The sequence below is a fragment of the Hoplias malabaricus genome, chromosome 5, assembly GCF_029633855.1.
Source record: "Hoplias malabaricus isolate fHopMal1 chromosome 5, fHopMal1.hap1, whole genome shotgun sequence".
Taxonomy (NCBI): Eukaryota; Metazoa; Chordata; class Actinopteri; order Characiformes; family Erythrinidae; genus Hoplias; species Hoplias malabaricus.
In genome coordinates, this window is record NC_089804.1 from 42828428 (window position 1) to 42849066 (window position 20639).

The following is a 20639-nucleotide window of genomic DNA, read 5'->3' on the forward strand; positions in this document are numbered from 1 at the left end:
CTTATGGCTTGAGGGTCCTTACATTATGTGGGTATTCACTGCTTTAACGTGAAGTACACATTAAATTCAAGTCAGTTCAAGGCATCATTTGCTCAGTCTTTCTCTCCTGCAGCTCCTGTTTCTCTCTCTTTACCAAAATACACCTTCATAGTGAGACCTTCATGATGACAGACTGAGATTTTGAATCGTTCATTCTTGACCTGCACTGGCCCCTGTGTGCAGTCAGCAGCAGCGAGGTGGTCCCTTATTCCTTCAGAAGAGAAGTGTGTGAGGTTTGAACTGACAGTAAACTGAAGCCATCTGCTTTGCAGTGTGTTCTCCTGTGATTGGTAGCATTTTACACCCCACCGTTTTTTTTTTTACTCCTTGACAGAAATGTGAAGTGTAAGACAGGTGCAGCTCTCTCTCTCTCTCTCTCTCTCTCTCCACTCTGTGTGCATGTGTGTGTAGGTTTAGTGTCAGTGTAAATAGTCATGTGTGTACAGACCGATGTATACAGTATTTCCTTCAGATTTCACATGAGGCATGTGGCTTAAGTCTGTTAAAGTGAGAGTTCTGTTCTTGCTTTTCGGAGGGAGTTTTTATTTTGTTTGTTAGTTTTTTCAGTAGGTGCTGTGGAGGTTATGTTAGCCTCTTCTTTTCTTTCACTGTAAATGTATAAAACTGTCACAAGGGAAAAAATGATATATATAAATATTTGAAATAAATATTTAACTATGTAATCATTTACTGATCCTTTTTTTTGGGTAGGGGTGGGGGGGCCTGTTTTTTGAAAAATCTTTTCACTCAAGAACTATTTTTAAAAAAGTATCCAACACTTTTGTAGAAATACACGACAATCTTTATTATAAAAGTTTAAAATAAATTATCCCAAACAAAACAAACAAACACAAAATAATAAAAACCCAAAAAAAAACAACACTCTGTAGAAAATAGGAACATATTTACATGGCATTTCAGAACTAGTTTAAATTAAGCAAATATTGGTCAAAACGTTCATAAAATATTGGCCCCACAAATGAATATTTGTTGGTAAAAGCATAACACACACGCAAAATGAAAACAGAATGCAAAAATAACAAGAACAATCGTGGAAAGGGTTCAACATTCTTGCTCTCCTGTATTAAGTCTAGACTCGCTAGCCGACATCCTTCCACATATAAGAAACAAATGGAAATGGTTGTTATGGACCACTAAATTTTGCTTGGAAATAGAACCCCAGGGGGTTGTTTGTTTGTTTGTTTTCTTGTGGCTTCCTTGTCACTCGGGTTCAGTGTAGTAGGTAGTATAGTCCCAATAATATCCATGTAATAACTCATGATTAATACACGCTACAACAATGTAACGACTTGTGATGTATTCACTGTTGAAGATGAATCTCATTTTACCTCCAGTTCTTTTTACATGTAATTACATTTACGTAAGCATGAATATTACTGTAATCCAGCTGTAACAGAGAACACCACATAAGTAACTACACTGTTGTATCATGTATTATTAATGTGTTATTACACAGTTGTGACGTGGGACCAGTAGTGCTGCTGTTTTACAGGTTTCCAGGACCCTTTTGCCACACATCTTCATTTTGTAATGTCCACTGTGTAAGAGACCGGCGCAGCATCTGTGCCTGTGATGCTGTCCACGATGGACGTCAAGGATCTCAGGTTGGCTTGCTCCGAAGAGTCTTCGCTGAGGAGATCTGAAGGATGTAGAGGAGCATGTTACAGTCTGCTCGGTTTGACGATGAGGGTTCTTTTATTTGGACTGTGTAAGTTTAAGTGTATAGTGCCCTTACCTTCGTGGGTGGAGTTGTAGGTGTTGCCACAGTGTTCGGATGCACTACTCCATTCTGGACTGCTACAGCAGGTGCTGCCAGACCCTTGCTCACTGGAGGAGGACACCTTTAGACATAAACATTGTGCTTAATCACAGATCAGACCCGCCAGGCCAGGATACAGCCAATGGTAAGTCAGCTCTCAGTAAGAGTTTGATGTAAAAACAATCATCATCTGATGTATAGACATCGTAAATACAGCTGAGTTCAGTATAGGATTATAGATAGACAACTATGATTCTAAAACATTTTCAAGATGATTTCTTCTTAATTGATGGACAGTTGCACAAAGTTTGGAAACTCCTTGTGACGAGTAACACAAGCTACAGGCAACAGCCTTCCTTGGAATTGTAATTTATATTCATTTTCTGAGTTTAATAAGCTGGAATATATATAAATAAGCTGTAAATGTTGACCACATTGCCTTGTTTCCTTATTTTTCCAATATTTTAAATTCAGAATCAATTCTGCATTACATTGTGTGAAGTGTCTTCCATGTGGAGGATGTCTACTTATCTAGAGCATGTCATTTGACCAAGGGTGCCAAACATTTAACACACAGCTGTATTTGTTTCCTAGAATATATTGAATGTGCACAAGCACTAGTGAATGAAAATGTCAAAAAAAAAAAAAAAAAAACCATTGTATTAACTTAGCATCCACTCTAGCATCACTCTAGATCTGCCCCTGACACGCCCCTTTCCCCTCAGTCAGTCATGGCTGTACTGACCCTCTGTGGGGCTGAGCCCCTGTAGTGTAGCCCGGCCTCATGTTCCTGCTGATTGAGGGAGGTGACCAGTGCTTGGAGCCTCTCAATATACTGGATGGCACTTCTCAGGATCTCCACCTTGGGCAGCCTCTGGTTGGGGTTCATCAGTGTGCTGCGCTTGAGCGCCTCAAAGGCCTCGTTCACCTTCTTAAGGCGGCGCTTCTCTCGCAGGGTGGCTGCCCGCCGCCGGTCCATGGTCACAGACTTGCGCTTGCAGACCTTGCAGGCCCACGGTAAGCACTGACCCGGGCAGTGCTGCTGATCTTGGCCGGGCGAGAGGGAAAGGCCAAGGGTGGACGTCGGAGACGGCTTGTCCTCCAGACCCACGGTGCCAGAGAGCAGTCTGCCATCCCCGCAAAGCCCCATCATGGAGCTCCTGTCTTGGTATCCTGCTTGATCAAATCCCCCGGGGAGTCGGGAACCTGTGAAGAAGTTGTCACCCCCTTCGTAAAACCTCTGGTCTGGGAAGAAATAAGGGTTGGTCTCGAAAAGTTCCATCCTGAGGCTCGACTTAACGCAGATTCCCACAGCTGCTTGTCCTCTTCTCTGCCTTGTCCTGGTCTGGGCTCCTCTCTCAAGCTTGCTCTGGTCTCTATGGGTCTAGGTCCTGCCTTCTACTGCTGTATCCCTGAGCTCGTGCCGAGGAAGATCTGTGGGCGACAACTGCTCCAACACCAACTGCAGGGGTGGCATTTAAACCCTCTGCCTTGTGTTAGATCACTAGGTTAAATATAGCAGAGGGCCCACAGAAACCCGACACTGCGTTTAGCTGTTGCAGCACATCTAAACTTTACATATCTGTCCACCCCCCCCCCATACACACACACACACACACACACACACACACACACACATCTCCTGGGGATTTGGGGGCCAGTTATGTTTAAGGAACGGCGTCAGGCCACTGTTGAAAGTCCGGCAACATGATCTTGGTGCCAAGGAAAATCAAACGGATCATGAGAGATTTGAAATGAACGATCTGGAAGTTGCCTTAAGTAAATGACACCACCCTTCACCATGAAGCACATGGTTAACTGTTATTGTTTACAGTATATATCACAGTATAAAGTACATTTAATTATTATTATATTCATTATATATATATATATATATGTTCTAAATAGGGCTCTTTGGAACAATACCACTGAAGAAACTCTGTATATTTATTCCATAAATATTGTATATATATAAATAACCACCTGGGCACTCTCACTGAACTGAGCCATGTCTTGAAACTGGTCGTTCTGAACAGGGTTGTTTAGACACGGGGAAAGTGCTGTGTTGTTTGATCCTTGTGGTATTGTGACTAAAACACACAGACGTGACATTAACATTCTAGACCTATGTATATTACAATCAGAGACCATTGTCAGCAGTTCAAGTTTCCGACAGCTTCAGGGATGATGAGCCTGGTCTCAAATCCCTTATGTTCTTGACTGTTACACATCCTTTCAGACCCCACGGCTGAGTTGATTTCTCACAGTGGAAAATCAATAGAGAGAAACATGTGGATGTCTTACAGAATGTTTACTTGTATTTATTTCACCATCCTGACTTGGACCTTCCGTGTCCCTGACCCAGGGCAGGGAGTTAGCCCGTCCGGAGGCTGGAAATCCCTAATGGACCTGCCTGGCCTCATAGCTCACATGCTAATTCTGATAAGCTTCCGTTTGGGACCTCTAATGAAGCACACAGGTTTATTTATGGCTCCTGACACTGCCACAGCTACATGAGCCGGGCGTAATACACGGTGAAGGGGTTTTTCACCATTCGAGTCTGGCACGATTCGGGCCCTCTCCGTCTTCGCGCTGTCAGGTATCAGTGCAGGACGACGTTTCATTGCTCATCCGAGACTGTGTTTGTGTTCTCACACATTATCAAGTGTTAGCTCTGCATACCATTGACCACTGGATTGGAAGGTCTTAAATATCTCACGCTGAAGAGCAGTCAGTCATTTCTATCAACTCAAAGTTGAAAATTAAATCGGTTTCTATTATTATTATTATTATTATTTATTTATTTATTAAATACAACTCGGGGGAGACGAAGATTCCCTGAATGAGCCACTTTGTGTTCCAGAGGGTCTCACATGAAGGTGTGGCCATGTTTAATAAAGCAATAAGCCATGAGTGGCTATGCATTACTGTGGTTTCATCACTTCCTGTAAAGGAGAAATTTCAGGAAGTGCTCGTCTGGGCCTGTGTTTTTATCTTTAAGCTTAAGAAGCAGGCCCCTATAGGCACTGAGGGTGTTTTAGGACGGCCTAGTATCTGTCCCATTGGCGTTACTGTAAACCCAGCCCCGTCCTCTACATATACATCTCTAACAAAATCCCTGTTTCGAAGAAAATTGAATAAAAACAACTGAGTTTAATGGAACCTGGGTGTTGTGAGGTGGCCATAGGTGTGTGTATATTGTGTCTTTTTCAACAGGTTTGAAAGTGGCTCAGCCAATCAGATTTTAGGACCCTAAATAAGATGCATCCATGAAGGGGCCAGGGAAGTGTGTTTTATAAGATGAAGAAGAATCATTGGAGTAGATGAACTTAATTTCTTAAGTGAACAGTTGCACTTAAAGGTTTCATAGTGCATAACCAGTCTAAGAGCATGTGAAATATGTTTACCACAGAAACCCATAGTATCGAGACACTAGTGTAATTACTAATGGCCAGAGAAAGTGGCTGAGAGAATTATGTTTTCTACTGTAAACCATCTCTCAACTCCCAAGTCAATGTGTGGAACATTAGGGAGTGTCCTCAATCACTACAAATGTGCAGCATCCACCTGGAGTACAGGTACGCTCACCATACATCAGCTACATCAGTGGAGAGGAGTCCCACCATCACAGGGCAACACTAATACACTCACCCAGTCACTCACACACCCACTCCTGTGGACCTGTGGGCATAGCTAGTCAACCTACCAAAGATTGTTTTTGGATTGTAGGAAGGAATCAGAGTAATAATAATAATAATAATATGATGTTTATGCTTAGAAATGTAGCTAGCATTCTAACTGCACCCAATTCCTTATCTTAATTTGGGACTGAAACACTGCCACTTCTATTCACAGGAAGGAGCAATGCATTCTCCTCCCTCAAAATCCAAGACACCTAATCCCCAGCTGCTCCCTGGGCACCGGGAAACCTCAGGCCAATTCACTTGAAATATGCTTTTGCAAGACCTCCGAACACCGGACCAGCTGATGAAGTCCGGACCTTAATCACCATCTTCTGGTCACCAGTTTCTGGGTACAAGACTGGGTGGAGGTGGTGGCTCTCTGGCTGCAGTAACTCTAGCTCTCGGGGCCTGGCAGGATTAGGAGGCTGTGCAGTTGGCTGTCAGGTTAAAATGTGATGGATGGTCACTGATGGCTGCAGGAGCACAATGGGGGCTCTGTAACTTTCGAGCTGGATGCAGCACCATGTCACACTCACTCACCCCTGCCTCCTTTTAACCCCATTGTCAGCACAAGCCTAGCCCCAGATCGCAGTGTGACAGCCGCATGCTACACACACACACACACAAACACACACACTCCAACCATCATCATCAGACCCCCTATAGATGAGAAAAGCCCTTCCTCAGCGTTTTGTGGAGGTTGTCCATCTGTTATAATGTATTCCAACTAATTCTTACTCGTCGTTTTCTCTGTGTTTACCTCCCCATGTGCTTGGGTTGTAATGCTTTGTGTTCAGATTTCATTTCTGGGATATTATACTGTATAAGGTACCAGTTTAAAATAATACTACAGTTATAAACATTTCTAAACGGCTTAATGAGCATGCTTATAACATGGTAATTAATGAGGTTGCAAACACCTTAAAAGCCATTAAAAATTATTTGTAACCCAGAGTTAGAAAAGACGACAGCGACCTCGTTTTGTAGAATACTGTGTTCAGAAAACTTACTGAAAATACGAAGTTAAAGTGAAAAAGTGAACGTAGTCATTTCATACGTAAAGATGCACCACATTATCATCAATGTTTTTTTTTTTATAAAAAATACTCTGTTGGTGGTTAAATGGTTAACCTATTAACAAATATGTGCTGGAGCTGAGAGGGTTAATGTCGACTGATGGAGGCGACACTGTGAGGTCAGTATTTGGCAAGATCTTAGGTTCAACAGTAGATGGATGTGGGTTCACTATTTGGCAAATAATAGGTCACACACTCACCCAGTCATTCATACCTGTGGGCAATTTCACTCACTCACTCACAATCACAATCATTCACAATCTCACTCACTCACTCACTCACTCAAATGATCACACCTATGGGCAGTTTCACTCACTCACTCACTCACTCACATCTGTGGGCAATTTTACAATCTCACTCACTCACTCACTCACTCACTCATACACTCATACACTCACTCACTCAAATGTTCACACCTATGGGCAGTTTCACTCACTCACTCACTCACTCACTCACTCACTCACTCAAATGTTCACACCTATGGGCAGTTTCACTCACTCACTCACTCACTCACTCACATCTGTGGGCAATTTCACAATCTCACTCACTCACTCACTCACTCACATCTGTGGGCAATTTCACAATCTCACTCACTCACTCACTCACTCACTCACTCACTCACTCACTCACTCACTCACTCACATCTGTGGGCAATTTCACAATCTCACTCACTCACTCACTCACTCACATCTGTGGGCAATTTCACAATCTCACTCACTCACTCACTCACTCACATCTGTGGGCAATTTCACAATCTCACTCACTCACTCACTCGCTCACTCACATATGTGGGCAATTTCACAATCTCACTCACTCACTCACTCGCTCACTCACATATGTGGGCAATTTCACAATCTCACTCACTCACTCACTCACATCTGTGGGCAATTTCACAATCTCACTCACTCACTCACTCACTCACTCAAATGATCACACCTATGGGCAGTTTCACTCACTCACTCACTCACTCACTCACTCACCCATACCACTTTAGTTTATTTATACATTTTATTTTAATCACACTGTGTGTTTTCACTATTTTACCACTTTTGCTGTCCATAAAAGTGCTATTTGTAGTTCTAGAGTTACAGAAAACAAATGCCACATACTTTTATGCCCCCTTTCACCCTGTTCAAAGAGCAGGTATTATTTGGCTGGTGGATCGTTTTAAGGACGAAGGAGGTTTTAATGTTTTGGCTGATCAGTGTATGTATCTATGTGTGTGTCTGTCTGTCAATCCAATAGCTGTCTCTCCAGGTGGAGTGTCCGTGTCTAGTGATGTACTTCAGTGAGTGAAGTCAGGGGTGAGAGGGACAGATGAAGTGTGCATTTGATTGGGTTTTAGGAGGTTTTAGGGGGGGTTTAGGAGGTTTCAGTGGGGTTTAGGTGTGAAGGGACATGCTGTGTTGTGCTGCCACAATGAAACACTGTTGTACTCTTCCTCAGTGACGAGCAGCAGCACATTGCGTGACAGCTGCTGTGGGGAGGAGGGGGACTGGCCTCTCGTGAAGAAATGCCCAGAACGTGGCCGCATTAGCCACGGAATGTTCACTCTCCTCTCAGGCCTGGCCCTCGGGCCCAGAGAAAAAAAAGATTAAGACCCCGTTATTCCTCAGACTGAGAGCCCCGTGCCTGTAGTGACTGCAACAGATGCTCGGCCTCTTTAGAGCTTTAGAGAAGGCCTGCTGCAGGTTCACTGCTCTGATCAGACGCTGTTTCAGCTCCTCTGCTTTGGCTACTCAGCAGTAAGAAGAGAATGTGTACTGTATTGAGGACTGGTTGAGTATGTAGTTTGACAACCAGAGAAAAACCTACACTACAAGGAAGCAAACTTAACATTGGGAGTCTTGTCCAAGGACTCTTTTTTGTTTGTTTGTCTTACACAGGCTGAGGAATTTGGCAGCAGTATTACCATCAATGCTACACCAACAACAACCATTATGCTAACTTCAAAATCAAAATGTGATTGGTTGATTCCACTTTGATGTCCTTATTCATCATGCATTTTACTGATAAGATATTGCTACAAAAAAAAACAAAAACAACAACAACAACAAAAAAACAAACTGGACAGCATTCATTCATTATCTGTAACCCTTATCCAGTCCAGGTTCACAGTGGGTCCAGAGCCAGAACACACCACACTCCTCACAGACAGTCACCCGGAGGAAACCCACACAGACACAGAGAGAACACACCACACTCCTCACAGACAGTCACCCGGAGGAAACCCAAACAGACACAGAGAGAACACACCACACTCCTCACAGACAGTCATCCGGAGGAAGTCCACGCAGACACAGGGTGAACACACCACACTCCTCACAGACAGTCACCCGGAGAAAACCCACGCAGACACAGGGAGAACACACCACACTCCTCACAGACAGTCACCCGGAGAAAACCCACGCAGACACAGGGAGAACACACCACACTCCTCACAGACAGTCACCCGGAGAAAGCCCACGCAGACACAGAGAGAACACGCCACACTCCTCACAGACAGTCACTCGGAGGAAACCCACACAGACACAGGGAGAACACACCACACTCCTCACAGACAGTCACCCAGAGGAAATCCACGCAGACACAGGGTGAACACACCACACTCTTCACAGACAGTCACCCGGAGAAAACCCACGCAGACACAGGGAGAACACACCACACTCCTCACAGACAGTCACCCGGAGAAAGCCCACGCAGACACAGAGAGAACACACCACACTCCTCACAGACAGTCACTCGGAGGAAGCCCACACAGACATAGGGAGAACACACCACACTCCTCAAAGACAGTCAGTCGGAGGAAACCCACACAGACACAGGGAGAACACACCACACTCCTCACAGACAGTCACCCAGAGGAAACCCACACAGACACAGGGAGAACACATCACACTCCTCACAGACAGTCACCCAGAGGAAACCCACGCAGACACAGGGAGAACACACCACACTCCTCAAAGAAATTCACCCGGAGCGGGACACGAACCCACAACCTTCAGGACCCTGGAGCTGTGACAGAAACACTACTTGCTGCACCACTGTGCCACAGACATTAAATTAATAAAATAAAAAACCCACACCCTTGTATATAATATGTTTGGGACAAATGCATGTCCCCATGTAAACAGGCCTGGAATCCCTTTCTACGCCTGGTTCATCAAAAGTAGAGCAGCACTGTTCCCCCGTTATTCATCTGATTTTTTACTAACTATAAAAATGATGAGTAATCACTATGAAATTGACATGTAAGAGCTATGAGAGTGAGAAACTGAAATCTTAAACTACTATGTCACCCTCACAGACCATTCGAATTAAAGGAGTAATTTTACTGAAAGCTAATGTTGCTAACTATCCATGAAAAGTAGCAGTTGTGTAAAAAAACAGCTAAATGGGAAATGGCTTCCATTCACTGATGAAGGTGGTATTTCGTTTGGAAGCTATTCCTTTAAGAACTTATGATCAGAGAGAGGAGTTTGGGACACTGTGTTTCAGAGTGAGGCTCGTTTGACTATTTTCAGTGGTTGTGTAAAACTCAAGGTTTAAAATCAAAGCCAGTTCTCCTTGAAGCTATTTTATTTGATCATAATTCAGTTCATCCATGACATTGAAATGCAAGTTGGATCCCGTTGCACCTTCTCCTCCTCTGACCTGTTCTAATCACGAATGTAAAAGGTCTAAAATATATAGTTCTATTACTGATATTTACAAACTAAATACAGCGGGTTTAAATATCTTTTCATAAGGAAAACAATTTTATTTTGACTATTAAATGTAAGTCAGACAGTTTGCATGTCATTGCTCTTGATTATGAATTTCATTTCAAATACATAATTATGTTAAAATCAATCTTATTATTATTCTCATTAAAGGGAACCTTGAAATTGATTAAAAATACCTGAATTATTATTATTATTATTATTATTATTATTATTTTTATTATTATTATTATTATTATTATTATTTTCTTGCTGCTCAGCTTTTAAAGGGAATGAGAGGACTTAATGTGATTGGATATTGTTGTGTCATGCCAAATTAGAACCTCTGCACTTATCACAAAAATAGCAAACAACATTTCTGCCACACCCACACGTGCTTGTACGACTGTGTTACACTTTTTATTTCTGTGTTCATGAAAACAGACCCCTAGGACTCCAGAGCCTTTATAATACACCCTGAAGAGCTCATGTGAAATGTATTTAATGATAGAGTGATGCAACTTATGAGTAAGCTGCATGTTCTAAAGCTGTGATAATGTTAATCTCCCACTTTGAATTCTGGTCTGTCAGTAGAGACCTAGTCTGGTCTGTCAGTAGAGACACTCATAGGTCTTTCTACTCTGTCTGTACTGACTGGATCACCGGTTCAGTTCATCATGAGACACTTAAGATCCACTCTCAGGTTCAATCTGCGTATTTGCTTCACTCGTAGAAAGAGGAAAAACACTCGCCACTATTCTCATTTCATTCATTCATTCGTTGTCTGTAACCGCTATCCAGTTGTTGATTGGTCGGAGGAAACCGGAGCTCGGAGGAAACCCGTGCAGACACAGGGAGAACACCCCAAACTCCTTATTCTCATTTCAGTGTACAAATAAAGTCTGTGTGACACAAGAGTAAAGAATCTTTTGCCTTTATTAATACATATTGTAGATTGACTTTCAGATACACGCTTCCTCAAATCCAGTGTTGAGTCTTGGTTATTGCAGTTTTTGCTTCTTTATTTAGTTTTCTTATTTTCTGAAAATGTTTTTTCTCAGTAACAGTCTTCTGACAGTGGGAGGATCGACACAAACAACTATGGAGTATTTCAAATCTGAAACTAGAGCCTGATATTCTCTGAAATAGTATTCTCAATTTCTTTTTTTTCATGGTTGTTAGGATTCCCATTTTCTTTTGTCATGTTTTCTTTATGTACATCTTCCTTTAATTATTTGCTTTAATTTTTTTTCCTGAGATACCAAAGAGGTTTTAGAGCAATAAAACAGCGTTTAAAGGTAATGTCTACGATTGTGGGCTATGATTGTAGCTGTTTTCTGGTTTGTTTACATTCAGAAGCTCCACGTCTTTTAAAGTGGAATGGTACTGAAGGGAAAAAGCAGCTGTTGTTTTTACGTGGCTGATAAGTGTAACTTGTCTGTAAGTTTTTATTCACGGTTTGAGTTACAACAGAAACTCAAATTCAGTGGGAGAGAGAAGCCTATCATTACCGTTTACCATTTACTGACATTGGGGCACATGAGTGTTTTTGATTCAATTCATGAACCTCACCTTTAAGATAGTGTCAGCTATTCCCCTCAAGGAGAAATGGCAAGGTCAAGTACGAGTGCTTGTGAAAACCAGGACTGAATGGAAGGGCAGGACTCCTGTCTTATTATCATTTTAAGGCTGTGGTATTCTATGAGTAGAGCTTTTTACTACACTGCTTTCTGTCAGTTTCCTTTATGGTCATCATCTAAACACTCATCATTGAGTCATTCTTCCAAATGACCAGAGGCACCTGGGTACTGTTAATATTCAGAAGGTCTTGTGAGAAGGCTTTTAAGTCTGGAATAAACAGTAGACAGTGCAGGGTTCTGCAATACCACAGTCACTGGGTCCTTTTATCAGCTAATAATCCCCTACAACAAACAGAATGGAAGGCATGCACATGTGCAGCTGTCTGAGTCTTAGTGCAAGTGGTGTCAGGTTAAGTCACAAGAATGATCCCAGCTCCCCTCAGCCTGCCTGCCTCTCCCCACACTGGCATTCTACTCACTGTTAGCAACATGCTGCTAGCCATCTGACTGCTTACACGTCAGCCATTTTGGGTCAGAGAGGAAAGGTCTGGCATACTCTTCTTGTTATTGACTGTATGGAACTATGTACATACTACGTAGTCTTTGTGTATAAAACATCATCTCTTTATTATTTATTATATATTTAAAGAAGAAGAGGAATGCTAACTTAGTTTTAATGTATGCCAATATAACAAACATTAATCCAGAGCAACTTACAGTTAGTGGGCCGCATGGTGGCACAGCAGGTAGTGTCACAATCACACAGCTCCAGGGATCTGGAGGTTGTGGGTTTGATTCCCGCTCTGGGTGACTGTCTGTGAGGACTGTGGTGTGTTCTCCCTGTGTCTGCGTGGGTTTCCTCCGGGTGACTGTCTGTGAGGAGTGTGGTGTGTTCTCCCTGTGTCTGCGTGGGTTTCCTCCGGGTGACTGTCTGTGAGGAGTGTGGTGTGTTCTTCCTGTGTCTGCGTGGGTTTCCTCCGGGTGACTGTCTGTGAGGAGTGTGGTGTGTTCTCCCTGTGTCTGCGTGGGTTTCCTCCGGGTGACTGTCTGTGAGGAGTGTGGTGTGTTCTCCCTGTGTCTGCGTGGGTTTCCTCCGGGTGACTGTCTGTGAGGAGTGTGGTGTGTTCTCCCTGTGTCTGCGTGGGTTTCCTCCGGGTGACTGTCTGTGAGGAGTGTGGTGTGTTCTTCCTGTGTCTGCGTGGGTTTCCTCCGGGTGACTGTCTGTGAGGAGTGTGGTGTGTTCTTTCTGTGTCTGCGTGGGTTTCCTCCGGGTGACTGTCTGTAAGGAGTGTGGTGTGTTCTCCCTGTGTCTGCGTGGGTTTCCTCCGGGTGACTGTAAGGAGTGTGGTGTGTTCTCCCTGTGTCTGCGTGGGTTTCCTCCAGGTGACTGTCTGTGAGGAGTGTGGTGTGTTCTCCCTGTGTCTGTGTGGGTTTCCTCCGGGTGACTGTCTGTGAGGAGTGTGGTGTGTTCTCCCTGTGTCTGCGTGGGTTTCCTCCGGGTGACTGTCTGTGAGGAGTGTGGTGTGTTCTCCCTGTGTCTGCGTGGGTTTCCTCCGGGTGACTGTCTGTGAGGAGTGTGGTGTGTTCTCCCTGTGTCTGCGTGGGTTTCCTCCGGGTGACTGTCTGTGAGGAGTGTGGTGTGTTCTTCCTGTGTCTGCGTGGGTTTCCTCCGGGTGACTGTCTGTGAGGAGTGTGGTGTGTTCTTTCTGTGTCTGCGTGGGTTTCCTCCGGGTGACTGTCTGTAAGGAGTGTGGTGTGTTCTCCCTGTGTCTGCGTGGGTTTCCTCCGGGTGACTGTAAGGAGTGTGGTGTGTTCTCCCTGTGTCTGCGTGGGTTTCCTCCAGGTGACTGTCTGTGAGGAGTGTGGTGTGTTCTCCCTGTGTCTGTGTGGGTTTCCTCCGGGTGACTGTCTGTGAGGAGTGTGGTGTGTTCTCCCTGTGTCTGCGTGGGTTTCCTCCGGGTGACTGTCTGTGAGGAGTGTGGTGTGTTCTCTCTGTGTCTGTGTGGGTTTCCTCCGGGTGACTGTCTGTGAGGAGTGTGGTGTGTTCTCTCTGTGTCTGTGTGGGTTTCCTCCGGGTGACTGTCTGTGAGGAGTGTTGTGTGTTCTCCCTGTGTCTGTGTGGGTTTCCTCTGGGTGTTCCGGTTTCCTCCCACACTCCAAATTTGGATTGGAGACTCAAAAGTGTCCGTAGGTGTGAGTGTGTGTGTGTGTGTTGCCCTGTGAAGGACTGGCACCCCCTCCAGGGTGTATTTCTGACTTGCGCCCAATGATTCCAGGTAGGCTCTGGACCCACCGTGACCCTGAACTGGAAAAGCAGTTACAGATAATGAATGAACTTACAGTTATAGGTGGATGAAATGTTGCCATTGACTCTCATTGTTGTTGTATGGTGTTACTTCCAAGCTGGGAATGTAAATATCAAATATGCTGTGTCTACCACCATTTCTGTTGTTGTGATAAGTTCAGGGCATGGCAATACAGCAGTTTTATTTCTAATACATTAGTAATAACTATACAGAAATAGAGTATGTGATTTGCATGTATTCGACAGTGTAATATTATTCTTACTGATGTAGCCCCAGTGTTATTATCCCTAGCCAAATTTCTTTGCGGACAATAAAATTCAGCTCGTCCAAGCTAATGTAACCCAAGCTAACTAATATAAATGTTGTTGTTGTTGTATGGCTGTTCCTGCAAATGGTTGCTGCAGCAGAACACCTGCCAATGTGCCCCATAGACCCTACAGGGTTTTTAATACCAGATGCCCTTCCTGAAGCAGCCTTCCTGTTTCACCCTGACTTGAGACCCCAAGCATAATCTCAGTGGCTGGGTAGCAGAGGCAGGGAGAACACACAGAACTCTACACGGACTATGAACCAAGGCAAAGCTCGAACCCAGGCCCCCATGACCCTGAGGCTATACAGCAATGATACTAATATAATTCTGTGGAAGGTATGAGTTAAAATAACAAACTTTCCAAATTCACAGGACGAATCACTTTAACGAAAGGATTGAAATATTGTGGTGTCATTTCAAATCTTAACAAAAACTTAACTGAAACTATTTATGGGGTGGTGCCCTCATCAAGAGTATGTCATTGGTACCCTACTTTAAGAAATCCTTTTTCAAATTCTTTTGTTCCTGTCTTGACACCAATAACCACAATTAAGTTATGATCAGGTTCCCTAAACACCCAAAAGTAGTGTTGAGGGGTCTTCTTACACCTTTACCCCCACTTGGCATTGGGTATGGTGGCCTTAAGCAAATGTCTGTGTTAACGGTGCACATTAAAGTAGCTGAATCCACTCATTTTAAAAACTAATACTGATATATTAAAGAGATAAAGCTGTATATCCACATGCAACCATTGAGGACATGATGAGTTTTTATTTTTTTACTTGAAAATGACTGATATTTGTTGGATGTGTAAAGCCCAGTGCCAACAACGCAGAGTATATGATTTTATGTTGTTGTTTTTAAAGTCTTGAAAGTGGTCTCATCCCTTATATTTAAAATCCCTTTATAGATTTCATCCAAATCGTACTGGGAAGTCGTTGAGACTTGTAGCAAATAGATCTTGTAATAAATAGTTGGAATTACACTCTGTAATGGAGCAGGTAAAGGAACAATCTCTGCATCACATTAAGAGTGAAACACAGTCGCCCTGTGGCCTCTCACAGCTCATTTGCTGAGGCTGTACTTACTGTCAACCACCCATCACTATATGAGTGGGCCATAATGGTCAGCGTCCATGTGGAAAGCTCGTTAAAGGGACTCTTGACACTGTGAGGTCCGGCACTAGAGGACAGCTGACAGACCCCCATAACAGCCCATTAGCTCCCCGGGAAAAAAGTGCCTCAGCATTTTTTGTTGTATTCAATAGACCAGCTAATGTTAGGCCCCCTATGGTTATATGACCAGAGCTGTTCAAAGTTAAAGCTTAGGGGAGATAACTTCACAAAAATATAGTTTCACTGCAGCAATAGCCTCAACTGTTCTGAGAAAGTTTCACGCTACAGTTCTGTGAGGATCTAATGGCATTCAGCTAAAAAGGAAGGAAGGATAGTTTTGGATGCATTTCACCTATGATTAGTCATTGCCTACTGCTAAGCAACAACAGACCTGACGTTATTGATTCTCTTGTTGCTGAACACAATAACATTTTCAAAAATTTTACGACTGAAGAGAAAATTTCTCTATTAACACAATGTATTTCAATGGAAAAGCTGCGTGAACTGTTGCCAGCTGCAATATACAGCTACATTGTGTATAACTGGATAATAAGCTAAACATAGCTGTGCTCTTTTACAGTTTTATTTTGTAATTTTTGAATATGTATGGCAGCTCGTTATTAGAAATAACAATAACAACGCTGTTTCTGAGTCCTACTACATTGCAAGCATCAGTTTTCTAGATAATACACCTACCATTTGAGGTAAGTTAACCATCTTAGCAAAAACAAATCAAAAACAAAAACAGGAAAATATTTTGGTTCTTTTCAGAAACATGCAGTATTTAACGTAATTACTGAAGTACTTATCAATTAACAGTACAATTCACTTCATTCATTCATTATCTGTAAGCGCTTATCCAATTCAGGGTCGCGGTGGGTCCAGAACCTACCTGGAATCATTGGGCACAAGGCGGGAATACACCCTGGAGGGGGCGGCAGTCCTTCACAGGGCAACACACACACGCACACATACATTCACACTGACACCTACGGTCACTTTTGAGTCACCCTACCAATGTGTGTTTTTGGAGATTGGGAGGAAACCGGAGCACCCGGAGGAAACCCACGCAGACACAGGGAGAACACACCACACTCCTCACAGACAGTCACCCGGAGGAAACCCACGCAGACACAGGGAGAACACACCACACTCCTCACAGACAGTCACCCGGAGGAAACCTACACAGACACAGGGAGAACACACCAACTCCTCACAGACAGTCACCCGGAACAGGAATCGAACCCACAACCTCTAGGTCCCTAGAGCTGTGTGACACTACCTGCTGCGCCACCGTGCCGCCACAATACACTTCATAATCCAACAGTCATAGTGCTCTTGATTGAGCAGAGATTTCACATGGTTTCACCATCCTTGTCAGTAACACTGCCATTTTGTTGCTCTGTGAGCCGTGTAATTCATAACTGGATGAACTGAACTCAGATCCACAAATAGGTCTATGAATCTATGATCAGAGACTGGAAACTGCTTTTATTATTTTACAGTGTTGCTAAGTATAGCGTGAGGGATTCACATAGGGAATTACAGAGATGTGTTGCTATCCTGCCCTGGCTTTCAAGAGACGTTTTTCATTCCCAGCAGTGACACTGAATTCCAACTTAGGCATATTTGGAGTGCTTGGAAATCAATACAGTTATGACTTTACACATCTGGGACTCGCCTTCATATTCATAAGCATGCTCTCCATTTTACAGTAGGGGTGAGGCCCTGGAGGGATGGCGTCCGATTGTTTGGAGGAAACTATGGTTGCGATGGCCTAGATTTTGTTCGTCGTCCAAGTCCAGATTCCGGATGGGACACTGACGAAAGCTGAGCCTCCTCCCAGGCTTTACCGGCTGAACAAAAATACGTCCGTCCAGCTTCTCTCCTTGGCTTTTCTGTGTTTAAATCTGGCCTCCGGCTCCGCTGACCTTCTCCCATGTCAGCAAGGGGGACAAATTTAGTGCTCCGGTTTCTGGAGAGACCAAATAGTCTGACAACATTGAAATGGGGGTGAGAATGTTCACGCTTCTGAAGATATGGTTACTAAGTTGAGGAGACAGGAACTGAACCGAATGTAAACAGCTCAGGGCCACTGACCTCCAGGAATGAAACTCACAAACAGTATCACTTTGCACACTCTTAAACATAAAGGTTTCTAAGTGGCTCTTGGCTTGGACGTATGACTCTAGGAAATAGCGTCTATGCTACTATTATCTAGGACAGATGCTGAAGATCCGCCAGGTTCAACACACCAAACCCGTAATGTTTACATCTTGAGCGTATGGACCTGTAGGATTAAAAATGACTTGTATAGTTCAACTTATGGACCTCTAAAACAGGTGGAATCCACCTATGGCCAACTCATTTACAAATAACTGAACCATCCACTGAAGGGTTCATGAGGGAGAGAGATATGTATCACTCCACACATTTTTGTCACTCTTGGCCTATTATAGAATAGTGTCATGAATTAAACATAGCTTAAAAAATGCATTACTGTAGATTTCTCAAGAGATTCTAAAAGCATGTCTAGGAGCAAATGAGGGAGTGGCATGCGGCTGGGTGTTTTCCTGGAGTGTTGAGATGGCATAGAAATGGCAGTCATGCCGTAGCTGTGCTGACATGTCTGTGGCATGTTCATACCAGTACTGTGGCGTCTGCTACGTCACCATTAGTCTACTAATCTGTTTTTCCACTCTCACCAGGGTCAGGGTTTTAAATAACTGACCATGCCCTGAACTGCATAAAGGATATTCATACTGTAATACCCCTATAACACAGTGTCATTGCCATATATCTTCCAAGGCCATCTGAATTCAGAGAGCATGTTCATGTAGTATTTCTCAAAAACAGGGTAAAGGCTTTCATATAAAAATATGAAAACTTTGCGAAATTTCCTATATGCCCAGGAACAAAGCACCTTCTTTGTACTCAGTTGTTTAACTTCATATGATTTACACATGAAACTCGGTACATTGGTAGGTAGTGTAAAATTAATGCACTTCACACCATTGTGTGGGATGTCCTACAGGCCAGGGCAGTTAATTCATTGATTTATACACTTCTGTGAAGCACTGTTTCCATGTGCTCTCATCTGTAGGTATCCATTGAGGTCTGGCTCCAGGACCTGGGAAAATCAAAATTGGGGGCAGCCATGACCTTAAAGTTAGAGCACTTCTAAACTGCTCCCTGGGCACTGAAGGCGTTGGCAGCCCACTGCTCTGATTTTGTGTGTATTTACTGGACCTAGTGAGTGTGAACAATTGCTCACGAGTGTGTGTTTGTGTGTTCACTACCATAGATATGTGGAATGCAGAGAAAAAATTTCACAGGGGGATAATAAAGGTGATTCTTCTTCAGTGGATGCTAAATCCCCTCATATAGAACGGTAAAGTCCTAGAGGAAACAAAGTATTGCTCATAGGTTGCTCTGTAATGGCTCAGCAGACGTGAGACACGAGAGAGCAGTCAAAGGAGATAAAGGAGAGTAGGGTTGAGTTCATCTGGCAAATCTGAGCCTAGTTTTCGCTGGACACATGACACATTTGTTTTCAAAGACACATGAGGTCTTTATCTCACACATTTGAGCAGTAGGAGACTTATGCTAAGTCTCCTTTGTTTCTCTATCTGATCTCAGTGTTGTCTAGGAAAATATCTGATGTGTTGCACTGTTTGGGGGATAATGACAAGAACAAACACTGTACACCTTCATTATAGACATAACAATATACACAAAGACAAAACAACAAATAACAATATACACAACAACACCCCTTACCCACACATAACAACAAATAACAATAACATACCCCCCCAAACAACAAACGGGTGAGTCTGTGGTGCAGGCTGGGATTTTCCCTTGTGAGTTCACAGACCAACCCAGAGTCTGGCATCCATTACATTGTTTAAATGTTATTGGTTCAACTGGCAACTCATTCAGGGTCAGGGCTGTTCCTTAACATTTGGAGGCTCTAAGGAATATCTTACATGGGATTCCCCACTTCTCCAAACACCTCATTTTGTATAAGAATAATTCCAACAAAAAGGTTTCTGGTGGAATACTACTTTTATAAGAAGGAACAGCCCTGCTGCTGACAGCACAGTGAAAGCTGGAGTCTCTTGGTGGTCTTTTATTACCTTTACCACTGTAGTCGACAACGTTAGAAGAAGGGATTTTTTTTTGAAATGCTGTACTGGGCATAGTGGCAATTAGCAATATAGTAATGTGTTTTGGCAGTAATGTGAGGTAGGCTGGAGAGCGAGTTTGTTACCATACTTGGAGAATGGAGGGCAGGTGGCTGAGCAGGCCCTGTCGTGAGGAAGAGCAGAGAGGACAGCTGGGCCTGTCAAACAATGACTTATTCTTCACCATTCAAATACTCACCACTGTACACCATGCACCCAGCCACACTAATACTGTATCAACAACCATGTGTGTGTGTGTGTGTGTGTGTGTGTGTGTAAAATGTGTACCTATTTGGAGTTAAATTGATCAGTATATGATGTTTCTATCCATGTCTGTATACAAAAATAATGTTTACAGAGAGAGGGATAAAATGCTAATGTTGTATGCAGAGAGAATGTTTTACTAGTTATAAAACTTGCTTTTATTAATATTATTTTAAAGTTCAAACCTGTAGTGTATATATAGTGTGTATACTTGCAGGAAAGTCTGCAGGCCTGGCCAAGGCTGGTTAGGTGGATGGTAGCTAGCTAGTTAAAATGCAGGTAAATTAACTCATGTTTACATTAGGTTAGGGATATTGCTACTTTCCTAGCTATGTTAACGTGTATATCACTATTTAAAAATACAATCACAGACTGAATACACAGATCACAAAATGGTACACTCCCAACTTGTACATTGTTAGCAAGCTAACACACACCATAGAGTCATATAATTGGAATTTTTATTTGTAGCATCGCTTCCATCCATCCATTATCTGTAACCGCTTATCCAATTTAGGGCCGCGGGGGGTCCAGAGCCTACCTGGAATCATCGGGCGCAAGGCGGGAATACACCCTGGAGGGGACGCCAGTCCTTCAC

At 43.3% G+C, this 20639-nt stretch overlaps 1 protein-coding gene across 1 annotated transcript; it reads right to left on the bottom strand.

The window, feature by feature from the left end:
• Nucleotides 1–1580: 1580 nt before the first annotated feature.
• myog (myogenin) lies at nt 1581–3156 on the bottom strand. The gene is made up of 3 exons (XM_066671366.1): nt 2565–3156; nt 1796–1901; nt 1581–1699 (listed from the first exon to the last, which is right to left on the bottom strand). The coding sequence occupies exons 1-3, from the start codon at nt 3099–3101 to the stop codon at nt 1581–1583; spliced, it is 762 nt and encodes a 253-aa protein (XP_066527463.1). The 5' UTR covers nt 3102–3156.
• Between the last annotated feature and the right edge of the window lie 17483 nt (nt 3157–20639).

Coding starts and splice junctions, on each gene's coding strand:
- myog (XM_066671366.1), bottom strand. CDS start 3,101: ATGGAACTTTTCGAGACCAACCCTTATTTCTTCCCAGACCAGAGGTTT. Junction 1,902..2,564: donor GGGGCTCAGCCCCACAGAGG/GTCAGTACAGCC, acceptor TTATGTCTAAAG/GTGTCCTCCTCCAGTGAGCA. Junction 1,700..1,795: donor CTACAACTCCACCCACGAAG/GTAAGGGCACTA, acceptor TACATCCTTCAG/ATCTCCTCAGCGAAGACTCT.